Below are 24,181 nucleotides of genomic sequence, written 5' to 3'. Positions count from 1 at the left end.
AGTCTTCCAGGTCAAATTAACTGTGAAACTGTAAACTTTAGGTCATTTCAATTTACATCAATTAAACTGACTTATAGGTGTGCAGTATGCAGGTTGCAGTATGCAACCTAATGGCTGAACTATGTATTCCAGTACATATTCGAAATATTAGATTAGAAAAGTAGAAATACTTATTAATCATTTGCGCCATTTGGATGTCGATAACAAATTAACTGTAACTTAACATCAATTAAACGGACATAAAGGTGTGCAGTATGTTAGCTTGAAATATGTATTGCAGTACAAATTCAAAATTTTAGATTAGGATATTAAATAGGGACACACACAAAGACTTGACACACATGCAGGTTGCCAGACTGACAACATCAACAGAAGCGAGCATGCAACGATGATCGTACCTGATGCTGCGTTCACACTAGACACGGATGAAGTGTAAAGTGCGAGTATTTACATCTTAAATCAATGCAAAGACGCGAATAGACATTCTGTGCTGCGATTTGTGTGAATGATGCAATGCTCGAGTTGTAAAATCTGTAATTCAGTGGACATTCGCGCCGCATTAACCAATCATGAGCTTGCCAAGGGAGTGATTATGACAAAGTGCCTGTTGTTGGTATCCTGAGGGAAAATCCTCTTGCCAACACCGGACAACAGTTTATCAAACTGGGCTCAGCTATTTCTGGGTGCACCTGTGAAAAGATCTAGCGGACTCAGACACAGCACCGAACAAATCTACGCTGTTTATCAGCCTTCCTAAAGCACATAAAGCACAGCTACTATCTCAAATAAATCTATGTTAGCCATTTAGCATTGCCGGACAGACAAAAGCCCTGCCCTTGACACGAATCTGCATCTATTTTGAAGTGAATTTGATGCGCAAATGAAGCGAGTAAACTCAACAAAAGGCAATGCAAGTTTATTTATATAGCACAATTCATACACAGTGGCAATTCAAAATGTTCACGCGTCTATTTACGCGTGCCGTGTCTGGTGTACACACAGAATTACACTGTAATCTGCTTAGCTAATGTTTAAGTTTAATAAATTTGTATTGTTTGCCTCATAGATTTTTACCATTTTGAATTTGTGCTATTGAAGCAGCCTTCATGTCTAAAATGAAATGCACTTTATTTTCTACCAAGGAGTTCTTGGGTGGCTAAATGTAATTGGGTAAACTTGAAGTGGGTGGAGTTACACAGACCAAAACAAAGACAGACATTTCTATACAGAACTCACTCATTCAAAGACTAACATTGTACTTTTCAGATAAATAAGTATGTTTGGCATGTTTTTATATCTGCAAGCATATTATGTTATTTGTATGCTTTAGAAGAGTCAAAAATGTACACACAGCCCCAGGCACGTGCACACATTGGGCTCAACCTGTGCAGTGCACATGCCATTTTTAGTCTTGGATAGAAAGTGCCCTTCCAAAATGATCAAAAGTGCCCTCGCGATGCGGCACACCCTCGGTCCCGCCCTTTAGTAGACGCGCGACAACACCGCTCTAGAGTACGCGCGTGCCCCCCCCACCCAGCTCTTCAAAAAAATGTATCCTGCACATGCCCTTTGGACGGTCTCTGCACGGGCCTACACAGCCCCATTAATGCATCTGTCGGCACCAAAAATAAAGTTGAAACCTGATTATATTATTAAAATAAGCTAAAGTAACATAAAAAACATGTTATGAGATTTTGATCATATAATACTTGACAGTGTTCAGAATATTGATGATGACTGTGCTTCATCAAATATGTTATGTATTTATACAAACTTGCATAAGTACAGTTCAGGTACACAGATTTTGTAATAATGGAATTGCCATGTAACCTATGAGGTCAACCTCATCGCTGATATTCATTATTCACAAATCTTCTCAAATGGCCTTATGGGATAGTAAAGTGTTCGTCAGATGCACACTTCAAAATCCCTGTGGAAATAGCGGATAATCTGTCAAACCACAGGACCATTTAAAATAAACTACAGTGAAGCTTCTTTGATTCAAGGGATTGGGTCCATAATCCAGCCCTGCTAACTGTGCTAAAGAGGAGTGATTAGCTGAAGTAGTATTGTGAATTTATTTATGTAGCTAATAAAAGAAAAAAAAAAACAGCCACACTCTTATGAAATGTCTGAAGAAAAAAAAACGTCTTGTTTTTCCGCATTTCACTTTCACAACACAAACGGACATTGTGCAAGGGCATGTAAAACAGTTTCTCACTAACCTGAAGGAATACAGACAGTATTGTTTGTTTGCAAACATAAATATCAATAAGGGAATTGGTCATAAATGCAAAACAGGGTAAAGTCTATAGGGATACAGTTTGAATACTTGAACATGACAATATGCAACAATAATGACTGTTTTTACATTACTGTGAGGGATAGGTTTAGGGCTGGGGTAGGTGTAGACGTTAATAAAACAAAATGTATTGGGCCATTTAATAAATAATTCTCATTAACTGACCATCTGGAGTTGTATTCTTCTAGAAACATCTGCAAAAAGGCAGCAAACAGCACCCTTTGCAACACTTCCTTGGTCAGGAAGTCACACTATTGACCAAGAGTTGCATATTTTATTATGTCTAAACCAACTCTCTAAACAAGTGAGCTTCACCAACTGTTTCTTCATAGAAAACCGATTGTTCCTCTGTCAAACCTCTCGGTAACGCTTTCTTTTACAACCCGCAAAGTACCGCGTAAGTACAGTGAAATTACAGTGTACTTTTCTGTACGTACTGTGTAAGTATAATGAACGTATGTGTAGGTATGAGGGAACAAACCGTAATGCTTGGGTAAAAAGGGGGTAACAACCAGATGTTCATCACGAAAATTACCGCATAAGTACAGTGAAATAACGGTGTACTTTTCTGTACCTATAGTGTAAGTATAAATAACGTTTACGTAAGTATAAGGGAACAAACTGTAATGCTCGGGTAATAAGGGAATAACAACCAGATATTTAGCATGAAAGGTACCGCGTAAGTATAGTGAAATAACGTTGTACTTTTCTTTAAATTGCAAAAGAACAAACCATAATGTTTGCGTAAAAGGGGAGTAACAATAAGATATCCATCACGCAAAGAAGTATATTAAGTTTACGATGTACATTTCTTCAAGTATTGTATACATATAAAGAATTATGCAAGGATGGTGGCAACCTATTGCTATCTGCAAATGTACTGTACATGCACCTGCGTGAGTACATTAGTACTCTTATTCAGTGCTTGGGTTTCCCTGCTGAAAAATCCAGCTTAAACCAGCCTAGGCTGGTTGGCTGGTTTTAGCTGGTCGACCAGGCTGGTTTTAGAGGGGTTTTGGCCATTTCCATGCTGGTTTCCAGCCATTTCCAGCCTGGTCTTAGCTGGTCAGGCTGGAAAATGACCAGCCAAATCCAGCTAAAACCAGCTTTACCAGCCTGGTTTAAGCTGGATATAGCTGGTTTTGGCTGGACTCCCAGCTTGGCTAGGCTGGTCAAGCTGGTTTTAGCTGGTCATCTCCCAGCCTGACCAGCTAAGACCAGGCTGGAAATGGCTGGAAACCAGCCTGGAAGTGGCCAAAACCCCTCTAAAACCAGCCTGGTCGACCAGCTAAAACCAACCAACCAGCCTAGGCTGGTTTAAGCTGGATTTTTCAGCAGGGTTTATATGGGGTGTTTAATGAATAAAAGGTTTACAACCTGTGAAATTATGAACCCTTATTGTATACTGTATGTATTTTAAATCTGCAATTCAATATAAAATATATTTCCATACACTACTTACCTTATGTTTACTCGTCGATCTCACCAAAGCCATTAATGTCTCCATAACTCACTATCAACAAATAACTTTGCATGACATAGGCCTACCGTCAGGGTTCAATGCAGATTAAAACAGGCTCGCATCTTTACTGCTGTTGCACAGGGGGGCTAACTGTTGCATTTCAGTAAATGTATAGCTGATGCTTTATAGAAAAATCTAGTAATTTGGTCTTCAATCAATAAAAACTGCTGCTGTAGTTTACTCTGTTCTTAGTGTTCAAGTATACACTAGTATGTTAAAGTTCAGCTTCTTCCCTCTTTGTTCCCTGTAGTTAAAGGGTAAATACAGTATTTGTTCCCTCCTTGTTCCCTGTACTTACAGGGTAAATACCACATTTGAGGGTTGTAAATTAAAGTGAAGCTTTGTTCCTCCCTTGTTACCTCCTTGTTCCCTGTACTTACAGGGTAAATACCACATTTGAGGGTTGTAAATTAAAGTGAAGCTTTGTTCCTCTCTTGTTACCTCCTTGTTCCCTGTACTTACAGGGTAAATACCACATTTGAGGGTTGTAAATTAAAGTGAAGCTTTGTTCCTCTCTTGTTACCTCCTTGTTACCTGTACTTACAGGGTAAATACCACATTTGAGGGTTGTAAATTAAAGTGAAGCTTTGTTCCTCCCTTGTTACCTCCTTGTTACCTGTACTTACAGGGTAAATACCACATTTGAGGGTTGTAAATTAAAGTGAAGCTTTGTTCCTCTCTTGTTACCTGTAGTTAAAGGGTAAATACAACATTGGTTCCCCCCTTGTTCCCTTTAGTTTACAATGTAAAATCTTGAAGGCAGTGAAATAAATATACAAACACACAATATATTTCTTCTTTACTTTGTAACCTTTATTTTAATAAATAAGCATTTTAAAAGACTTTATATTAATCAAACATTGTCTTGTCTATCATTGCCTATACTCATTCATTTTCTCTTCGGCTTTGTCCTTTTGTTAATCTGGGGTCGCCACAGTGGAATAAACCACCATCTTATCCAGCATATGTTTTACACAGTGGATGCCCTTCCAGCTGCAACCCATCTCTGGGAAACATCCATACACACCCACTCACACGCATTCACTACGGACAATTTAGTCTACCCAATTCACCTGTACCGCATGTCTTTGGACTGTGAGGGAAACCGGAGCACTCGGAGGAAACCCACGCGAACGCAGGGAGAACTCCATGCAGAAACCTTCTTGATGTGAGGAAACAGCACTACCTACTGTGCCACCGTGTTGCCACCCAGCTGCAACCCATCACTGGGAAACATCCATACATACTCATTCACACACATACACTACGGACAATTTTACCTTACCCAAAGTCACCACATATTTTTGGATTTGTGGGAGCACCCGGAGGAAACCCACGCCAACATGGGGAGAACATGCAAACTCCACACAGAAATGCCAACTGACCCAGCCGAGGCTCGAACCAGCGACCTTCTTGCTGTGAGACGATTGTGCTACCCACTGCGCCTGCCTATACTCAAACAGCAAAATAACACATTATTTCCTTCCCCCTTTTTTTTCTGGCATCTCTTGCTTGGCTTCCTCTTCTGCTCTTCTCAGCTTCCACTGAGGACTCTGATGGTGAGTGGCTGATGAAATCCCATGGGTCTTGCTGCTCTGCATTTATATAAAATATATGAACAGACAGAAAGGCTTTTAGTAAGCTATAGACATGTTTATTTTCCTGTTTAATGTGTGTGTAGTGGTTGTCCAACAATTTCACACACTAAACATTTACAGATACCATACAGACACTATACATTACTATCAAACAAAAGTACTATCATCAGATCATATGGGAGATTGTGATCATTTATAGTGATAATAATTAAAGCGCAGAGGGGAAAAGGCTTAAATAGTAGGCTACTGTGCTAAAGTCCTAGGCAAACGTTACTAGTAATTGGGTGGGTGGGGGGGGGGGGGGACTATTGATATATCAAACTGGCATGCTACAGAAAATATCAATTTACATTTCCAAACATTAATTTTGTCATTAACTTTGCTGTAATTAACGTATAAAGGGAGAAAATCGTCTGCACAGTCAGTATGACAACAGCCACAGAGATCTGACCTGCTCATCATCCAGTCTTTCTGGAATGACATGAAGAAACTAAATCCATAGGAACTTTGGCAACATTTCTAAGATGTGCAAAGTAAACGACAGTAAACATTGGTAAATATTCGCTGCTGGCCGTTTAGATTCGGCCATGAACTAACGTTAATGTTACGCTAAAAACAAATGAAACAAAATAAATATAATCTGGTTAATGCAATTTCTAATCGTAACAATAGCCTTATTTACTGACAACGATTTACTCACATGTGTTACATGGTGACAAGACGGAGCAATTCCAAACGTCCCAAAAGTCTGAGCAAAACCTCGTGGCGTGCTGCTGCAGATCTTTAGAGGCTTCTTGATTCACAACTCGTTTGAATCAACGAATCAGTAGGCGCGTACCTGAAGTGATACTATATCGCGAGATGGATTCAAATGCACACGGAGCTGTCTGTTGTTCTCGCGATGTTTTGATGTCACACTGATCGGTTTGTTGAAGACGAATCGATTCAACTCTCCGTCCTCCATTCCCAGAATTTCCTGTTCACGGCAGTACAAGGACGGCAGCGCGAGGTAAATAAAACAAGTATTTTTATGACGTTATGTACATAGAAGTGTTTGTTTAGGTTTTTGTTTATATCTGATGTTTGTACTTATTTTTAACAATTACACCCTTTTCACAACACTGTTATGACGCGTTTAACGATCATCAGGATCTAAAATCCTTGAGTTTTTTATATGATTTTTTTATAAAATAACATTTATTTGTATTTACGTATGCATTATATAATATGATTACATGTGCGAGGTGTTTCAAACAGTGGCTATGGTCATGAGTAAATTAGAAGTTATTCTCTCTTCTTGCTGGCGTTATCAGTTTCACACTATTTTTTTATTTTTCTAATTGTCGAGACAACACCATCGTAAAGTTTTCATTTTATTTGAGCAAAGAAGATTGTAAAAAAATGTGTTGTACTTTCCCATTCACTGCGCTGAAATGTAAAAAGGGTCCATAACAGTACATCAACCATATTATGTTATCTTTCACTTTATTTAGGACTAATGATGGGTTAAGACATGTACTTTAATCAAAAACTAACCTTAGGGGTAGTTCACCCAAACGTTACATTTACTTACCATTTAATGAGTGACACAGAATTTAAATATGTACACTGAACTGCAAATAATCTTTACTTCAAAGTCTATACTGCCTGCACATATATTTAAGCCTTTTCCCCTCTGCGCTTTAATTATTATCACTATAAATGATCACAATCTCCCATATGATCTGATGATAGTACTTTTGTTTGATAGTAATGTATAGTGTCTGTATGGTATCTGTAAATGTTTAGTGTGTGAAATTGTTGGACAACCACTACACACACATTAAACAGGAAAATAAACATGTCTATAGCTTACTAAAAGCTTTTCTGTCTGTTCATATATTTTATATAAATGCAGAGCAGCAAGACCCATGGGATTTCATCAGCCACTCACCATCAGAGTCCTCAGTGGAAGCTGAGAAGAGCAGAAGAGGAAGCCAAGCAAGAGATGCCAGAAGAAAAGGGGGAAGGAAATAATGTGTTATTTTGCTGTTTGAGTATAGGCAGGCGCAGTGGGTAGCACAATCGTCTCACAGCAAGAAGGTCGCTGGTTCGAGCCTCGGCTGGGTCAGTTGGCATTTCTGTGTGGAGTTTGCATGTTCTCCCCATGTTGGCGTGGGTTTCCTCCGGGTGCTCCCACAAGTCCAAAAATATGTGGTGACATTGGGTAAGGTAAAATTGTCCGTAGTGTATGTGTGTGAATGAGTATGTATGGATGTTTCCCAGTGATGGGTTGCAGCTGGGTGGCAACACGGTGGCACAGTAGGTAGTGCTGTTTCCTCACATCAAGAAGGTTTCTGCATGGAGTTCTCCCTGCGTTCGCGTGGGTTTCCTCCGAGTGCTCCGGTTTCCCTCACAGTCCAAAGACATGCGGTACAGGTGAATTGGGTAGACTAAATTGTCCGTAGTGAATGCGTGTGAGTGGGTGTGTATGGATGTTTCCCAGAGATGGGTTGCAGCTGGAAGGGCATCCACTGTGTAAAACATATGCTGGATAAGATGGTGGTTTATTCCACTGTGGTGACCCCAGATTAACAAAAGGACAAAGCCGAAGAGAAAATGAATGAGTATAGGCAATGATAGACAAGACAATGTTTGATTAATATAAAGTCTTTTAAAATGCTTATTTATTAAAATAAAGGTTACAAAGTAAAGAAGAAATATATTGTGTGTTTGTATATTTATTTCACTGCCTTCAAGATTTTACATTGTAAACTAAAGGGAACAAGGGGGGAACCAATGTTGTATTTACCCTTTAACTACAGGTAACAAGAGAGGAACAAAGCTTCACTTTAATTTACAACCCTCAAATGTGGTATTTACCCTGTAAGTACAGGTAACAAGGAGGTAACAAGAGAGGAACAAAGCTTCACTTTAATTTACAACCCTCAAATGTGGTATTTACCCTGTAAGTACAGGGAACAAGGAGGTAACAAGAGAGGAACAAAGCTTCACTTTAATTTACAACCCTCAAATGTGGTATTTACCCTGTAAGTACAGGGAACAAGGAGGTAACAAGAGAGGAACAAAGCTTCACTTTAATTTACAACCCTCAAATGTGGTATTTACCCTGTAAGTACAGGGAACAAGGAGGGAACAAATACTGTATTTACCCTTTAACTACAGGGAACAAAGAGGGAAGAAGCTGAACTTTAACATACTAGTGTATACTTGAACACTAAGAACAGAGTAAACTACAGCAGCAGTTTTTATTGATTGAAGACCAAATTACTAGATTTTTCTATAAAGCATCAGCTATACATTTACTGAAATGCAACAGTTAGCCCCCCTGTGCAACAGCAGTAAAGATGCGAGCCTGTTTTAATCTGCATTGAACCCTGACGGTAGGCCTATGTCATGCAAAGTTATTTGTTGATAGTGAGTTATGGAGACATTAATGGCTTTGGTGAGATCGACGAGTAAACATAAGGTAAGTAGTGTATGGAAATATATTTTATATTGAATTGCAGATTTAAAATACATACAGTATACAATAAGGGTTCATAATTTCACAGGTTGTAAACCTTTTATTCATTAAACACCCCATATGAAACCCAAGCACTGAATAAGAGTACTAATGTACTCACGCAGGTGCATGTACAGTACATTTGCAGATAGCAATAGGTTGTCACCATCCTTGCATAATTCTTTATATGTATACAATACTTGAAGAAATGTACATCGTAAACTTAATATACTTCTTTGCGTGATGGATATCTTATTGTTACTCCCCTTTTACGCAAACATTATGGTTTGTTCTTTTGCAATTTAAAACCTTTTTTCACTATACTTACGCGGTACCTTTCATGCTAAATATCTGGTTGTTATCCCCTTATTACCCGAGCATTACAGATTGTTCCCTTATACTTACGTAAACGTTATTTATACTTACACTATAGGTACAGAAAAGTACACCGTTATTTCACTGTACTTATGCGGTAATTTTCGTGATGAACATCTGGTTGTTACCCCCTTTTTACCCAAGCATTACGGTTTGTTCCCTCATACCTACACATACGTTAATTATACTTACACAGTACGTACAGAAAAGTACACTGTAATTTCACTGTACTTACGCGGTACTTTGCGGGTTGTAAAAGAAAGCGTTACCAACCTCTCATACGTATTCAGGTTTTCAGAGCAGGAAGTGGAAGTAATCACCGACAGACAATAGCCGACGGCATTTACCGGCCTTATGATTATCAAACCAGAGCTAAACCCACCCTTAGCGTGTCTTCATCCAGGTCCTTCACTTCCTGAATCATCCGCTGGATCTCCGGTTGCGGAAGGACAGAGAGCATGGATTGGGCACAGGCGGCTGAGGCTGAAGTGAGGGCTTGTTCAGGTTTCCAGTCGTCCGTCTTGCACTCCTCTCCTCTCTCAATGGTACGCTCTCTCAATTCAGCCAAGCTGTGGAACAGATATAAATGAACTTGTTTTAAAGTGCCTGATTTGGGGGAGTTAACCCTGCTGCTCTTGGAGGACTAATATCCTGTAGAGTTTAGCTAACCAAAACACCTCAACCAATGAATTGAGAAAATCAGGTTACTTGAAATGATATGTTGGACCAGGAGCAAGGATGGTCACCCTTGATTTGGAGCAAGAGTGGAAATCCCATTTCCTCTAAGACAGGGGTGCCCAAACTTGGTCCTGGAGGGCAGGTGTTCTGCAGATTTTAGCTCTCAACACACCTGCATGGATGTTTCTAGAAAGCCTAGTAAGAGCTTGATTAGCTAGCCCAGGTGTGTTTAATTAGGGTTGGAACTAAACTTTGCAGGACACCGGCCCTCCAGGATGTTTGGGCACCCCTGCTATAGGACCACAACTCATATCCTAAATCAGGGGTCACCAAACTTGGTTGGTGTCTTGCAAAGCTTAGCTTCAATTTGCCTCAACACACCTGCATGGATGTTTCTAGAAAGCCTAGTAAGAGCTTAATTAACTAGATCAGGTGTGTATAATTGAATTTGGAACTACACTTTGCCGGACACTGGCCCTCCAGGATCAAGTTTGTGCAGTCCTGCTATAAGACCACAGCTCATATCCTAAATTAGGGGTCACCAAACTTAATTTAGTGTCCTGCAGAGTTTAGTTGCAACTTGCCTTAACATACCCTGATGGATGTTTCTAGAAAGCCTAGTAAGAGCTTGATTAGCGAGCCCAGGTGTGTATAATTAGGGTTGAAATAATGCTGCGGTCACTTTAGAGTTTGAGCATGTGATATTCTGTTGTGCGGCGCTCCGAAAATGGGCGGGATTAAACAAGCTTATTAGACATTTTTAAAAGCGAGCGATTGCTCCATGTTTTAAATCTCTGTCCAGTAGGGATGGGAAGATTAATCGATATGTATCGATACGCGGTCATGCGCGTGCACGATGCGAGTGCATCGGTTGAGCAGCAGAGGATGAATGAAATTTTGGAAGCAAATCGAGATGCATCGGTTTTTGCGAGATGCATCGGTTTTTCCAAGATACAGCTTATATTTTTAATATAGAATGTATTTTTTATTTATTAACAAGTGTTGTCAACCTGTTTTTGGCGCATAATTTAATCGACCTACATAAAGTAAGCCTAACGGATTTGCGGATGTGTATACTTACACTACAACTGTATCAGGTGTGCGGATGAAGCGAGTGGAGCGCCCTCAGAAAGTGCGAGAAGCAAAACAAATTTTATTCCCCACTTAGTTTTAAATCTAAAGTATGGCAACATTATGGATTTAAGGATGGACGACATGACATGACAGATGCAATTTGCAAAAGTGTGCCGCGCATCTGTAAAATACGCGGGCAGTACGACTAATCAGAAATCTCACTTGAAGCGGCGCCACGGTGTTGTTGTGAAAGCTCCATCTTCCAGTGGACCTCTATTCTGCCGCCCTATGCGCGGACATAACTGAGGACGCGGGTGTCGCGGACCTCTATTCTGCCACCCTATGCGCGGATATAACTGAGGACAAGCGGGCGCTGATGGAGGTGTCGCGGACATAACTGAGGATGCGGGTGGTAAGGGGGGGTGTTGCGGACGCCGCCCTCTCTATACTGCCGCCCTAGGCGGCCGCCTAGGTCGCCTCTATGGACGTGCCGGCCCTGTTCATCTGCAAAGATATTCAGCCTAGTGTCACGGAGAACGAAGGTTTTGAACACCTCCTTCTGTTAATTTTTATTTAATTATAATAATAATAATAATATTAATAATAATAATGATAAAAATAATGGGTGTCACGGTGGCACAGTGGGTAGTTTGACCACCTCACAGCAAGAAGATTGCTGGTTTGTTATATTTTTATTAGCCTGTTGTTTACAGTGACAGTGATGTTTCAAAGCAGCATAACACTGCTAGTTCACGACCTTAAGTTTTGAATATTCAGTGGCAAAATATATCTTTGTAAAACTTGTTTTCATAGTTGAAAAGTTAAATCACAATTCTTGTTGTGCAATGGTAAACCTTTATGTTGAAAGAGTGCAAATATATATATTTTAATATATATTGCACTTATACATTCTGTTTATCTTGAAAATACTTAAATAATATGTGCTATATGTTCTAAAATGGCCCTCTACTGTAAACTGACACTCTCTGGCTCTGAGAGAAAAGCCAGTTTGTAAAAAAAAGTCTTGGTTTTACTTGGTTAATAAATAATGAAACTCATTCAATGGCACAACATCCTCTTTCACATAATCTCATAAACTTGATCTAATTAGTTAGTGCTGAATTATCGCATTGTATCGTGATATGGGTGTGAATCGTATCGTGTTGCATCGCAAAATGTCACAAATGTATCGCTATTATATCGGATCGTATTCTTTGTATCGAGATGCGTATCGGATCGGCATTATAGCTTAGATGCCCAACCCTACTGTCCAGAGATGTCATGTTTTGATCCTCGATTGGTCTCTCGCAGTCGAGTGATGCGATTTCGCAGGTTAGAGTTCACCAAGCTTGAACTTTGCACCAAAGCAACCTGTGAAACTCGACGCATTTCCGGTTTGACGCATCTGTGTGCGCATGAATGGAAGTCTATGGGAGAAAAAGCCCAGTGTGACCGCAGCTTTAAACTTTGCAGGACACTGACCCTCCAGGACTAAGTCTGGGCACCCCTGCTATAAGACCACAGCTCATATCCTAAATTAGGGGTCACCAAACTTGATCGGTGTCCTGCAGTTTAGCTCCCACTTACCTCAACACACTTACCTGGAAGTTTCAAGTATATATCTAGTAAGATCTTGATAAGATTTGTTAAGTTGTGTTTGATAAGGGGTGAAGCTAAACTCTGCTACATTTTGGCCCTCCAGGACAGAGTGTGTTGACTCCTGTCTTAAGCCTATCAAGGCCTTCAGACTCAATTGTAGGCAAGTTTGTAAGTTAAAAGAGCAAAAATGTGGCCCTTCGGGAGTAGAATTTGACAGAGTATTTGCTGTGTTTTAAAGTCAACTTAAGATAGAGGTAGGCAACTCCAGTTCTGGAGGCACTATCCCACTATGCTTCAGAGTTTAGCTCCATATCTAATTAAACACACCTGCCTAAAAAGGGCGCAGCAATCCTACAGACAACAGGTTTGTCCGAATTTGCATACTTCCCCTTCTATATAGTGTGTGCAAAACAGTATGTGAGCCAAGTAGTATGTCTGAATTCATAGTATTAAAAAAAACTGGAGATGAAAATATCTAGAAGACTCACTACGTATGCTAGGGTTCTGAAATACTCTTCTAGTGGACATTTTACTATCCCATGCAGCTGATGCACATATGTTGTGTGGTAATGACAACAAGCTTGATGTCTTACATTAGAATAAGAGATTACTGTAAAACAAAATCCAATCATTGTCCCTAATGCACTGAAAACGTCAATAAGTTTGAGTAATAAATGAAATTAAATATATCTGATCCAATGTATGCCACAAGCTACTGAAAATAGGCAACCACCCCCCCCCCAACACACTGATCTATATAACTAGGAAGTATCTGGTTTTAGATGCATCAATAGATTAGTTGATTGAGTGCATTTGATTTCTGTTAAAGCTAAATATGCAGGCATTGGTCACCCTCCATGTTCTTTAACTTGCAAGTTAATTTTATGTCTTACTTGCACGTTGCAACCATTTTGCTAACCACGTTTCTCTACAGACTTCAAGTCACACATGCATGACGGGAAAGGGTTGTTTTTTTCGTAAAGTGACAAGAACAAGATATTTACAAAACATTAGCATGAAAGGGTTTGCTGTTTGTGAGTAACTCAAGCATGCAGCATTTCCTCTCGTTTCATTTAAAACAGACTCCCAAAGGATTCAAAGCTTTAACGTACAGCCAGTTCTCAACATGAAAGACGCCTACATTGTTGGCTCCAGTCCCTGTAAGTGATCTTATCCTGTACTATCAGCCAAAACTACGCAATTACGACCCAAACGCTTTCATCTTCAAGGGCATCACTTTCAGAGATAATCTACTTAAGATAAGATGCATACCTGACAGAGAAACCCTTCTCGTTGTTTTCCAGAGCTGTCGACGCATGGGGGTTTTCAGCAGCAGAGTCTTCCTCGATTGGGTTATGAAGCGGGGATCCTGGTGGGGCACTCCAAGGGTTCCCTAACCGAATACAAGGGGACTGTGGCAGGGACTGCATGGATCGCATGAGCGCACTGGACACTTGGTTGCTGAAGGACAAGATGATCCCCAGGCTCTCCCCTTCCAAGCCGCTTGAGATGGGGCCATCTGAAGAGGGACTGAGGGGTAAACTCCTGGTCCTCAAGCTCACAGCATGAGTCCCAGCCTCTTCTGCTTTTTCTCCAGGGGCTTCTTTTGAGCTGCTTGATCTTCTTGGGACGTGGGTTACAGAGGGCAAATCCTTTTCAGAAGAAACTGGTTCTTGCTTAGTCTCCGCAGAAGTAACTGGTTCAGTCTCCACAGAAGACTTCGTAGAAGAAACCGGTTCTTGTTCAGTCTCCGCAGAAGAAACTGGTTCATGCTCAGTATCTACAGAAGACTTTGCAGAAGAAACAAGTTCTTGCTCTGTCTCCACAGCGGTTGTAATCTCTTCAGTAGGGTCAACAGTAGGTTCCTCAACAGGGATTGACTTACAGGTCTCTGAATCATGAGAGGTTGACTGTTTTTCTACCTCAGGATGGGACTCTAAAATGAGGGAAGTTGAGTGCTCTTCTGAAGGCAGGGTGGTTGCTGAAATTGGTGGTGTAGATTGGCAGTAATCATTATTGCGCAAGTTGCTTGTGTTAACTCTGGTTCTGTCTGCATTGCTGTAGTCTGCAGATGAGGTTTTAGTCGTCTTCTCTGTTGGAGGAACAGATGCAGTTGGAGCCATTCGCCAGCTTGGCCTTTCAGATCCATCAGGACTTGAGAAAGTCTCAAACGAGCTGATCTTCTGCCTGATTGACAAATTGCCTCCCGATGAAGCAGCTCTCGAACTAATCCCAAAGGTCCTGCCAGTTTCGTGGCTCCTGTTATCCTGTTGATTCCTCAAAGCCTCTGTTATCGGTTTCCCAGACCTAATGCTCTTCATACTTTGACGTGCTCGTGCAGACTTTGGAGCCACCGGGGGCCCTTTTTTAACACTGGTAGCTTGCTCAGATTTGGACTCTGTGGTTTCAGAGGCTGTACCATTAACTTCGCTATCTCCATTATGGTCACTCATGGTTTTAGAGCAATATGACTGATTCTCAGGGCTGTCCGTCAGCTTTACCCAGGGGTCAAGTGGTTGATCTGTACTGACCTCCAAATGAGCTTGACGTCTCAGACCGACCCGCTTACTCGAACCACACACCTGAGATGAACACTCCGGATCTGTAACACAATAGAGTTTACATGCATTTCCCTTTTGTGAAATTCTGAAAAGAGAAGTGAAAATTGAGAACTAACTCACATGCTGCCTTACACACAACATTTGCTTCAATAATTGCTCTAGTTTCATTCGGAAACAATAGAATTACAAAATTAGTTTGAAAAAGGAAACTAAGTGCTGCTTTTCTTTTATTAAATAGACAGTATAATAAAGAAATTATTTATTTTCGATTGTGTGGTTTTAAACCTTTGAGGTTTTTTGTTTCTGTTTAATGCAAAAGAAGATATTTCAAAGCAACGCTGCACTGGTAAGGCTAAAAAGTTAAGGTGACTCAAACCATTTCAGGAAACCGATTGCAACAAACCATTTAAGTTCAAAAACGAATCCTAATGAGTACTGTGAACTTACTCCATTTGAGTAAACAAAGCAATTTGAGCACAGTAAAACCCAATAAATTTAGAGAACCAACTGAGTACTGTGAAGCCCAATAAGTTAAGGCAACTTAAACTGTTTGAGGAAACCGATTGCTACAAACCATTTGAGTTAAAATAAAATAAAAAAAACAATCTATATGAGTACGGTGAACATACTCCAGTTAAGTTGAAGTAATGACCCAGGTAACAAAGAATTCTGGCCAAGATTTGGCATGAAGCTGGCACAGCAGGCATTCATCCGGCACTGGCATACAACATGTGGGCCAAACAAGGCCCGGGTTTTACAGAAGTGGCACATAAGACTTGGGCCAGATGTCAAATGTAGTAACTGGCCCAGACATTAAAAATTGATTTGTGGGCTACGTAAGTTTGGCCTGTCTCGACCCACTTTTAAAATACATTTACATTTTTTTTGAGTGAAGAAAAAAATATACCAATCGGGTCGCTATGAGAAAAAGTGTGACCATAAAGCGAAATGCTTCATGGGTTTATCAAATTCCTTGCAGTCGTGACACAGCAACTATTCTGGCCCAGTTATGGGTTATTAACTTGGCTAAGACTTGGCCCAGATATGGTCCATGTTTGCCATTGTATGGAAGCCAGACTTGGTCCAATCATGTACCGTAATTCACTGTGGAATGTGGGCCAAGCAAAAGCTGATTGTGTGGGCCAGATCTAATTAACTCATTACCTTCAAAGCTGAGTTTAAAACTCTTTTCAAATGAGTAGAGTTAACTTTCAGTAAGTTTTGAGTTAACTACACTCATTTCATTTGGTAAAGTTGACTGTTTGGTTTTAGTGTGGTTACTGGGGACTGTCGACTTCCATAGTAGAAAAAGAAATTACCATGAAAGTCAATGGGTACCAGCTACTCACCTTTTTCAAACATCTTCTTTTGTGTGCAACAAAAGAATGAAACTCACATTGGTTTTAAACAATTGACGGATGATTAAATTTCCATTTTCGGATGATCTATCTATTTTAATTCTTACTGTCAGCATACTGCACTTTCTTTTCAGCTGAATCAGGAAATGAGAACCCTCAACCTATATGTTTCTTGAACTTTTTCAGAATAATACACAGTAAACATCTAAATATAAATTATGCAATCTACATGACACGCATTTCTCATTTCATCATTTGCATTTATACCCAGCAGTAGGTGTATTTCTGGATAACCTACCTTTATGCAGTCTGTCCCCTCTGTGTGTTGAGTCACTTTTAGGCTCAGAGATGCAGGCAGATGCTTTAGTTCCGAGTTCTGCGTGTTCAACCACTTCCTGTCACAAAAACAGGAAATCGTTGACTTGAGTTTGAGACTTACAAAGAACTAGAAACAAGAAAAAGGTGTAGAAAATTATCGTTTCATCATGCATCACTGTTGCAAACATACACAAGAGCCATGCCCCATGCCAAACACTCTGAATCACACATATCACAAAAAAGATGCACTACTCTGCAAATAAACCTTCAGTATGAAGTGCACACATAGCAATATGAAAAGAATACATGACATAAACACACCCAGAAAGAGTTACTACGTACATTCTTAAACAGAAGCCTTGAGATCTTTCTCAAAGCCCTGTAAAGACTGCAGAAAAACTAGATGCATGTGGAGAGACAATAAAAAACAAAGCTGTGTGAGACAAAACAAGTTTGACTTATTTTATATTATGATACTTTAACAGGCCTGTAGCCAGCCTGGTGAAAAGGGGGGCTTTTTATCTTAAAAAGTGGACATTTTTGTCATTATTTTACCTATTTTCTATTTAATTATGACATTTTAAGCACCATTTTTAGCTGGATTAGATTGTCAGATGGTCATCAAAACTACACATTTTGATGTACCAAAAATATTTGCTAAAGAATAATAAATAAAACTAGAATTATACATTTCCTAAAGAAAATGTGAGTGGGGTTTGCGTGGCAATTCGATGGGGTACAATGCATTTTTATTGTTTGCTAGGGTGTTCTAAGGGGTTGCGAGGTGGTTGCTAGGGTATTCTGAGTGGTTGCTAAGGCGTTGCTAGGCAGTTGCTAGGGTGTCCTTAGTGGCTGCCAGGTGGTTGCTAAGGTTTTGCTGAGTGGTTGCTAAGGTGTTGCTAGGTGGTTGCCAGGGTGTTTCTGAGTGGTTGCTAAGGTGTTGCCAGGTGGTTGCTAGGGTGTTCTGAGTGGTTGCTAGGTGGTTGCCTGTTGCTAGGCGGTTGCCAGGGTGTCCTAAGTGGTTGCTAGGTGGTTGCTAAGGTGCTGCTAGGTGGTTGCTAGGGTATTCTGAGTGGTTGCTAAGGCATTGTTAAGCTGTTGCTGTGATGTCCTGAGTGGCCGCTAGGCAGTAACTAAAGCATTACTAGTCCATTGCTAGGTGGTTGCTAGAAGGTTGCTTGGGTAATTTAGATGGTTGCTAGGCAGTTGCTAGGGTACCCTGGGTTGTTACTAGGCAAGCCTTAGATTCATGCTTGATCAATTGCTTATACTTTATTAGCATTTCTAGCAGGTTACAGCACTTAGCTAGTCAATATTAGCATGTAGCTAGTCACTGCTAGCATGTGTAGCATATGGGAAGTTCGGTTTGCTAGCATGAGTCAAACGAGCCAATCCCCTAGTCTCTACGATGTTCTAATACAGAGATATAGCTGTTGATGAATGGTTACTAGGGTACTCTGTTTTGTTGCTATGGATGTGGTTACAGAGTGAAGTTGAGTGTGGTTGGTTGCTATGACACTGCTATGTAAAGATATGCATCTAGGCCTTTTTTTATAGATGTCTATGGAATCAATTTGGTGGCGTGGCTTGTGAGCTTCATTATCATATTGAGATGCCAAAGCTGAAGTCACCCCGAAGCGACAGCCAACACAGGTTTCCACTTGGTCTTAAAGCCTATTTTAGATTTCACTAATTATAATAACATAGCAATCAAAATAGGACAAATGAGCTCATGTATGGGACCAATTTTGGACCTTTGTTAATAAGGGGTGGGTCTTTCAAACCACCTGAACCTCCCCTGGCTACAGGCCTGTATAAAATAGATCTATTTACTGTAGGTTAGATGCTATACATTATCATAAAGAAACAGATATTTGTACAAAGGATATTTTTGTGCGTTTGGATACACTATGCATAGTATTTCATAAATATATGTCAATGACCCCATGGTGTGACATATATTCAGTGGAGTCTGACTCATTAGCTCTATACAATTCCCATTTAGAAATATATAAAGCTACACGGTTGCAATAACTGATAGCGAAACGTATATTTGACACATTTCTGTTTTTCACAGATCACAAAGAGACGTTGCTCAGGAAATTGCTTAACTTAAAACACAGTTTGCATGAAATAATAATGTTTCTAAAAGATTATATGATCTTTACACATTCTTACATTAAATAAAATGCTTTGTTAATAATATTATTTGTATTCCCCATCTAATCAGAAGCAATAAAACAAAAGTCCACTGAAAAAAATTTAAAAAGCAAGAAATAAATGGCCGTCATCCCTTCCTCTGACATTACAGCAGCTCATGTGCACACTGATGGTGCAAGATGCTGCAAAACTTGTGAAGAACGCAGTAAAGGGGTTGCACAAAAGCCAATCGCATCTCGACTTACGCAACTACCATTTATGGCCAATGTAAACATTTCCGAGTGAACACTGCCTACTTGTGAATCTCTTTAACAGAGCAAAAACAGCAGCAGTATGTTATACAATAAAATTTGTAGAATTTCATTCCTATGTATAGCACAAAACCTTGCTGATATGATGATACTATATGAAAAAAGTGTGTTTATTTAGTCAGAATTATTAGCCCTCCTGAATTATTAGCCCTCCTATATATTTTTCACAATTTCTGTGTAATGCAAAGAAGTCTTTCTCAACACATTTCTAAACATCATAGTTTTATTAACACATTTCCAATAACTGATTAATTTAACTTTGCCATGATGACAGTACACTGCCTGACAAAATTCTTGTTGCCTATCCAAGTTTTAGGAACAACAAATAATAACTTGATTTCTACTTGATCATGTGGTATCAGAAGTGGCTTATATGAAAGACAAAGGCCTCTAGATTACGCTTATTTCACCAAAATACAATATAATCGTGCCTTGATTTTTAATGATTTAATTAGGACAGTAAGCTCTGATTTTGCTTAGACAAAAGTCTTGTTACTGAACAGAAATAATGTCCAGTATAGAATATAAAGTCATGCTGCAGTGGAAACAGAATGAATTGTGACTGACTTCATCATGAGCTTGGAGGACTGCATCCATACATCTCTGCAATGACACAATCACTTATTAATAAAGTGATCAGGAATGGCAAAGAAAGCTTTCTTGCAGGACTCCCAGAGTTCAAGACTCTTTGAATTCATCTTCAATCCCTCCTCCTTCATCTTACCCTAGACATGCTCAATAATGTTCATGTCTGGTGACTGGGCTGGCCAATATTGTAGCACCTTGACCTTCTTTGCTTTCAGGAACTTTAATGTGGAGGCTGAAGAATAAGGAGCGCTATCCTGCTGAAGATTCTCCTGTGGTTTGTAATGTAATGGGCAGCACAAATGTCTTGATACCTCAGGCTGTTGATGTTTCCATCTGCTCTGCAGATCTCGCACATACTAAATGTAACCCCAAACCATAATTTTTCCTTCACCAAACTTGACTGATTTCTGTGAGAATCTTGGGTTCCAGTATGTCGTCTGTATTTGTGATGAAGATGCAGTTCAACAGATGATTCATTGGAAAAATCAACCTTCTGCACCATTTCCAAATGATCAACTTAGAAGTCAAGTTATTATTTTTTTTTGCTCTTACAACTGGGATCGACAATCGTCTAGACATTGGTGAGTACACTAACCTAGACAACCTGTTGTACATTTAGTTTATTACATTTGTTACAGTTCTTTAAACTAGGCTTGGCTTGTTTTGACACATTATTTAAAATATGTGGCGGAGAAATAATGGTAACACTTTATTTCGAATGTCCATTTGAGCATCAGTAGACTGTCTGGTTAATATATTGATACTGCTCCTTCAATAGAAATTTAACTGACTATAAGAGACTTTGCAAGTACTTTCATTAACCCTAACTCCAACCTAACAGTCTACTTATAATCTAACGAGAATTAGTTGACATGTAGATGCAACGTTACTTATATTCAACAAACAGACATCAAAATAAAGTGTGACCGAAATAATTATTTAGATTTTTTTTAATGGGGCAAGTAAAAATCTTGTCCCAACAGGACTATTAGCTCTGTATTAGGCTAAAAGTTGGTCATAAAAATGTCTTTAAAGGTCTTTAAATTTACAGAAAATCTGATTGTGATTACAAAATCAGCAACAACATAGAAATGAACATCTTATTCCATCGTTTTATACAAATAAATTTTGTTAATGGGCCAAGTAAAACTCTTTTCCTGACTGGGCCATCAGAAAAAAACCTTAGCGTTTAGCTTTGTGCAAGTCTGAAATTTCATCAATAATGGTCTTAAAATGTCATTAAGAGTCTCTAATTTGACTTTAAATCAGCAGAAACCTTAAATGTATCAAAACAGCAACAACAACAAAGACATAAACTTCATAATTGATCATTTCATAGAGTAAATATGGCCATACCTGGCAATTGCTTTGTGAGAGCATCAAATCTTCCTCCTTAACTGGTGAATCTCGACTAGAGCCGCTCGAAACATTCAGTGCTTCCTGACTGCTGACTTCCTGTTGCTGTCTGTAGTATTTTCGGGGCTGGTTTACTAGTCCTGAACTTGCGTTCACATCAAATGTTTGCTTTCCATTGAAGTTCACTGGACATTTGTAGGGAATGTTATAGTCGTCATCGGTGAAGGAGGATTGAGACAGTGTGTTGTTGAGTGAGGTCTCACTGTTGGTTGTTAGAGAGACGTGGTCCGTGTGTAGGAAGGATTGAGCGGTGGTGCTGTTTGGGATGCAGCAGCGTTGGCTGTAAGCGCCTTCGCTGCAGGAGCGGATCATGGGTTTCTGTGTGCGTCTGCAGGTCAGCTGACTGGTGCTCCGGTCCACGCAGCGCATGCACTTCTGCCTGCTGTGGCAACAGGACTCGGGTCTCCTCAGACCTAAGATCAGACACTTCAGTCACTTCATGCATGAGCTTTTTTTCACAGTAGTCAGCATGGATGTGTTAGTACTGTTCAAATTGACTAGCCTTTCAATATGTTGGTGGCTGTTTTTGCTCCATTGACTTTCATTATAATCACATTTATTGATTGCAAAGCCATGGCAGCTTATAATCATACATTCTTGATTATTGGTGGTTTTGGAAGAGGTCAGATATGTAAAATATCTATATGTATTTATATTCATTCATTCATTTTCATCCGCTTTTTCAGGGGCCGGGTCGCGGGGGCAGCAGTCTTAGTTGAGAACCACAGACTTTCCTCTCCCGAGGTATTTCAAGGCTAGCTGAGAGACATAGTCCCTCCAGCGTGTTCTGGGTTCCCCCCAAGGCCTTCTCGTGGTGGGACATGCCAGGAACACCTCTCTAGGTAGGCGTCCAGGAGGCATCCGAAACAGATGCCCAAGCCACCTCAGCTGACTTCTCTCGATGTGGAGGAGCAGCGGCTCTACTCATAGGTGACAGAGCTCCTCACCCTAATTATAAGGGTGCGCCCTGCCACCCTGCAAAGGAAACTCATTTCGGCCACTTGTATCTGAGATCTTGTCCTTTCAGTCATGACCATAGGTGAGAGTAGGAACGTAGTTCGGGCGGTAAATCAAGAGCTTTGCTTTCTTTACCACAACAGACAGGTACATTGACCGCATTACTGCTGCACCAATCCGCCTGTCTCAAGCTCTATTCTTCTCTCACTCATGAAAAAAAAAAACCAAGATACCTGAACTCCTCCACCTGGGGTAGGGACTTTCCTCCAATATATTTCCTATATATATATATATACAGTTGAAATCAGAATTATTCGCCTCCTTTTTATTATTTTTTTTATTTTTTAAATATTTCCCAAATAATGTTTAACAGAGCAAGGACATTTTCACTGTAGGTATGATAAAAAATATTTTCTTCTGGAGAAAGTCTTATTTGTTTTATTTCGGCAAGAATAAAAACTGTTTTTTTAACACCATTTAAGGACAAAAATATTAGCCCCTTTAAGCTATTTTTTTTTCGATAGTCTACAGAACAAACCATCGTTATACAATAACTGGCCTAATTACTCTAACCTGTCAAGTAAACCTGATTAACCTAATTAAGCCTTTAAATGTCACTTTAAGCTGTACAGAATTGTCTTAAAAAATATCTGGAAAAATATTATTTACTGTCATCATGGCAAAGATAAAATAAATCAGTTATTAGTGATGAGTTATTAAAACTATTATGTTTAGAAAACAGAAATTGGGGAAAAACAGGGGGGCTAATAATTCTGACTTCAACTATATATATATATATATATATATATATATATATATATATATATATATATATATATATATATATATATATATATATATTTAAATGTTATTTATTTTCAATTATTTTTTATTTATTCATTATGAAATTATTATTCATTATTATTTATTATGAAATGTTTTCAGAGTTCTGAATTATACCTATTTATATGAATATAACGTTGTATAAAACGTTGTACATATTTAAAAAATATTTGTCTTGTAAATTGCTGGAAAATAATATAACATTATTTTAGCATTTTGTTATAGATTAAGTGATTCTTTTGCTATTTATGTTTAACATATATTACAAAAGTCTAATTTAAAATATTACTTGATTATGAGGATGATGATTACCATCATTATTCATAATATTATGAAGTTTATTATTATTAGCAGTAATAGTATTATATTAATATATTGAATATACTAATATTATTCATAAATTTATATTGTGTATTGATCATAATGTATTTACTATAAAAATTGTCATGGCTAACAAGTTTTTACTGATTCTATTAGTTGTTGTTTTTTCACTCCCTTTTTTAATGGTGTCCAAATCTTCGTGAGCGGACCACAGAAATAACATTTTTAAATCTGACCAAATCGCACATACCCATCTTTAAAATTCATTACCAGTTGTCTGTCGTTGTGCTCATTCATTCATTAATTTTCTTGTCAGCTTAGTCCATTTATTAATTCAGGGTTGCCACAGCGGAATGAACCGCCAACTTTTCCAGCAAACTTTTTACGCAGCGGATGCCCTTCCAGCCGCAATACATCTCTGGGAAACATCCATACACACATTCTCACACACACACACTCATACACTACAGACAATTTAGCCTACCCAATTCACCTGTATCGCATGTCTTTGGACTGTGGGGGAAACTGGAGCACACGGAGGAAACCCACACGAACACAGGGAGAACATGCAAACTCCACACAGAAACACCAAATGAGCCGAAGTTCGAACCAGCGACCCAGCAACCTTCTTGCTGTGAGGCGACAGCACTACCTCCTGCGCCACTGCTTCGCCCTTGTTGTGCTCATCATATTAT

The 24,181-nt window shown here is 39.3% G+C and overlaps 2 protein-coding genes across 9 annotated transcripts in view; both read right to left on the bottom strand.

Moving 5' to 3' along the window:
- Positions 1 to 24,181, bottom strand: part of cemip (cell migration inducing hyaluronidase 1) — a 1,140,081-nt gene that overhangs the window by 576,006 nt on the left and 539,894 nt on the right. The gene's annotated exons all lie outside the window — the stretch shown is intronic.
- Positions 1 to 24,181, bottom strand: part of il16 (interleukin 16) — a 114,990-nt gene that overhangs the window by 17,927 nt on the left and 72,882 nt on the right. For 2 of the 8 annotated variants that reach the window (XM_021477711.3, XM_021477712.3), the window contains 5 exons: positions 21,306 to 21,778; positions 17,233 to 17,289; positions 16,871 to 16,967; positions 13,926 to 15,255; positions 9,685 to 9,871 (listed from right to left, as the gene is read on the bottom strand). In XM_021477711.3, the coding sequence (XP_021333386.2) occupies positions 9,685 to 9,871; positions 13,926 to 15,255; positions 16,871 to 16,967; positions 17,233 to 17,289; positions 21,306 to 21,778 (2,144 nt within the window). Of the gene's footprint in view, positions 1 to 2,131; positions 2,660 to 9,575; positions 9,872 to 13,925; positions 15,256 to 16,870; positions 17,018 to 17,232; positions 17,290 to 21,305; positions 21,779 to 24,181 lie in introns of those variants that run through there. The other 6 variants (XR_012383143.1, XM_003198898.7, XR_012383144.1 and 3 more) reach the window with 5 other exon arrangements.

Source organism: Danio rerio, chromosome 7 (genome assembly GCF_049306965.1).
Source record: "Danio rerio strain Tuebingen ecotype United States chromosome 7, GRCz12tu, whole genome shotgun sequence".
NCBI lineage: Eukaryota > Metazoa > Chordata > Actinopteri > Cypriniformes > Danionidae > Danio > Danio rerio.
Note: the sequence above shows the minus strand (reverse complement) of the source record. Positions and strands in the feature narration are given on the sequence as shown.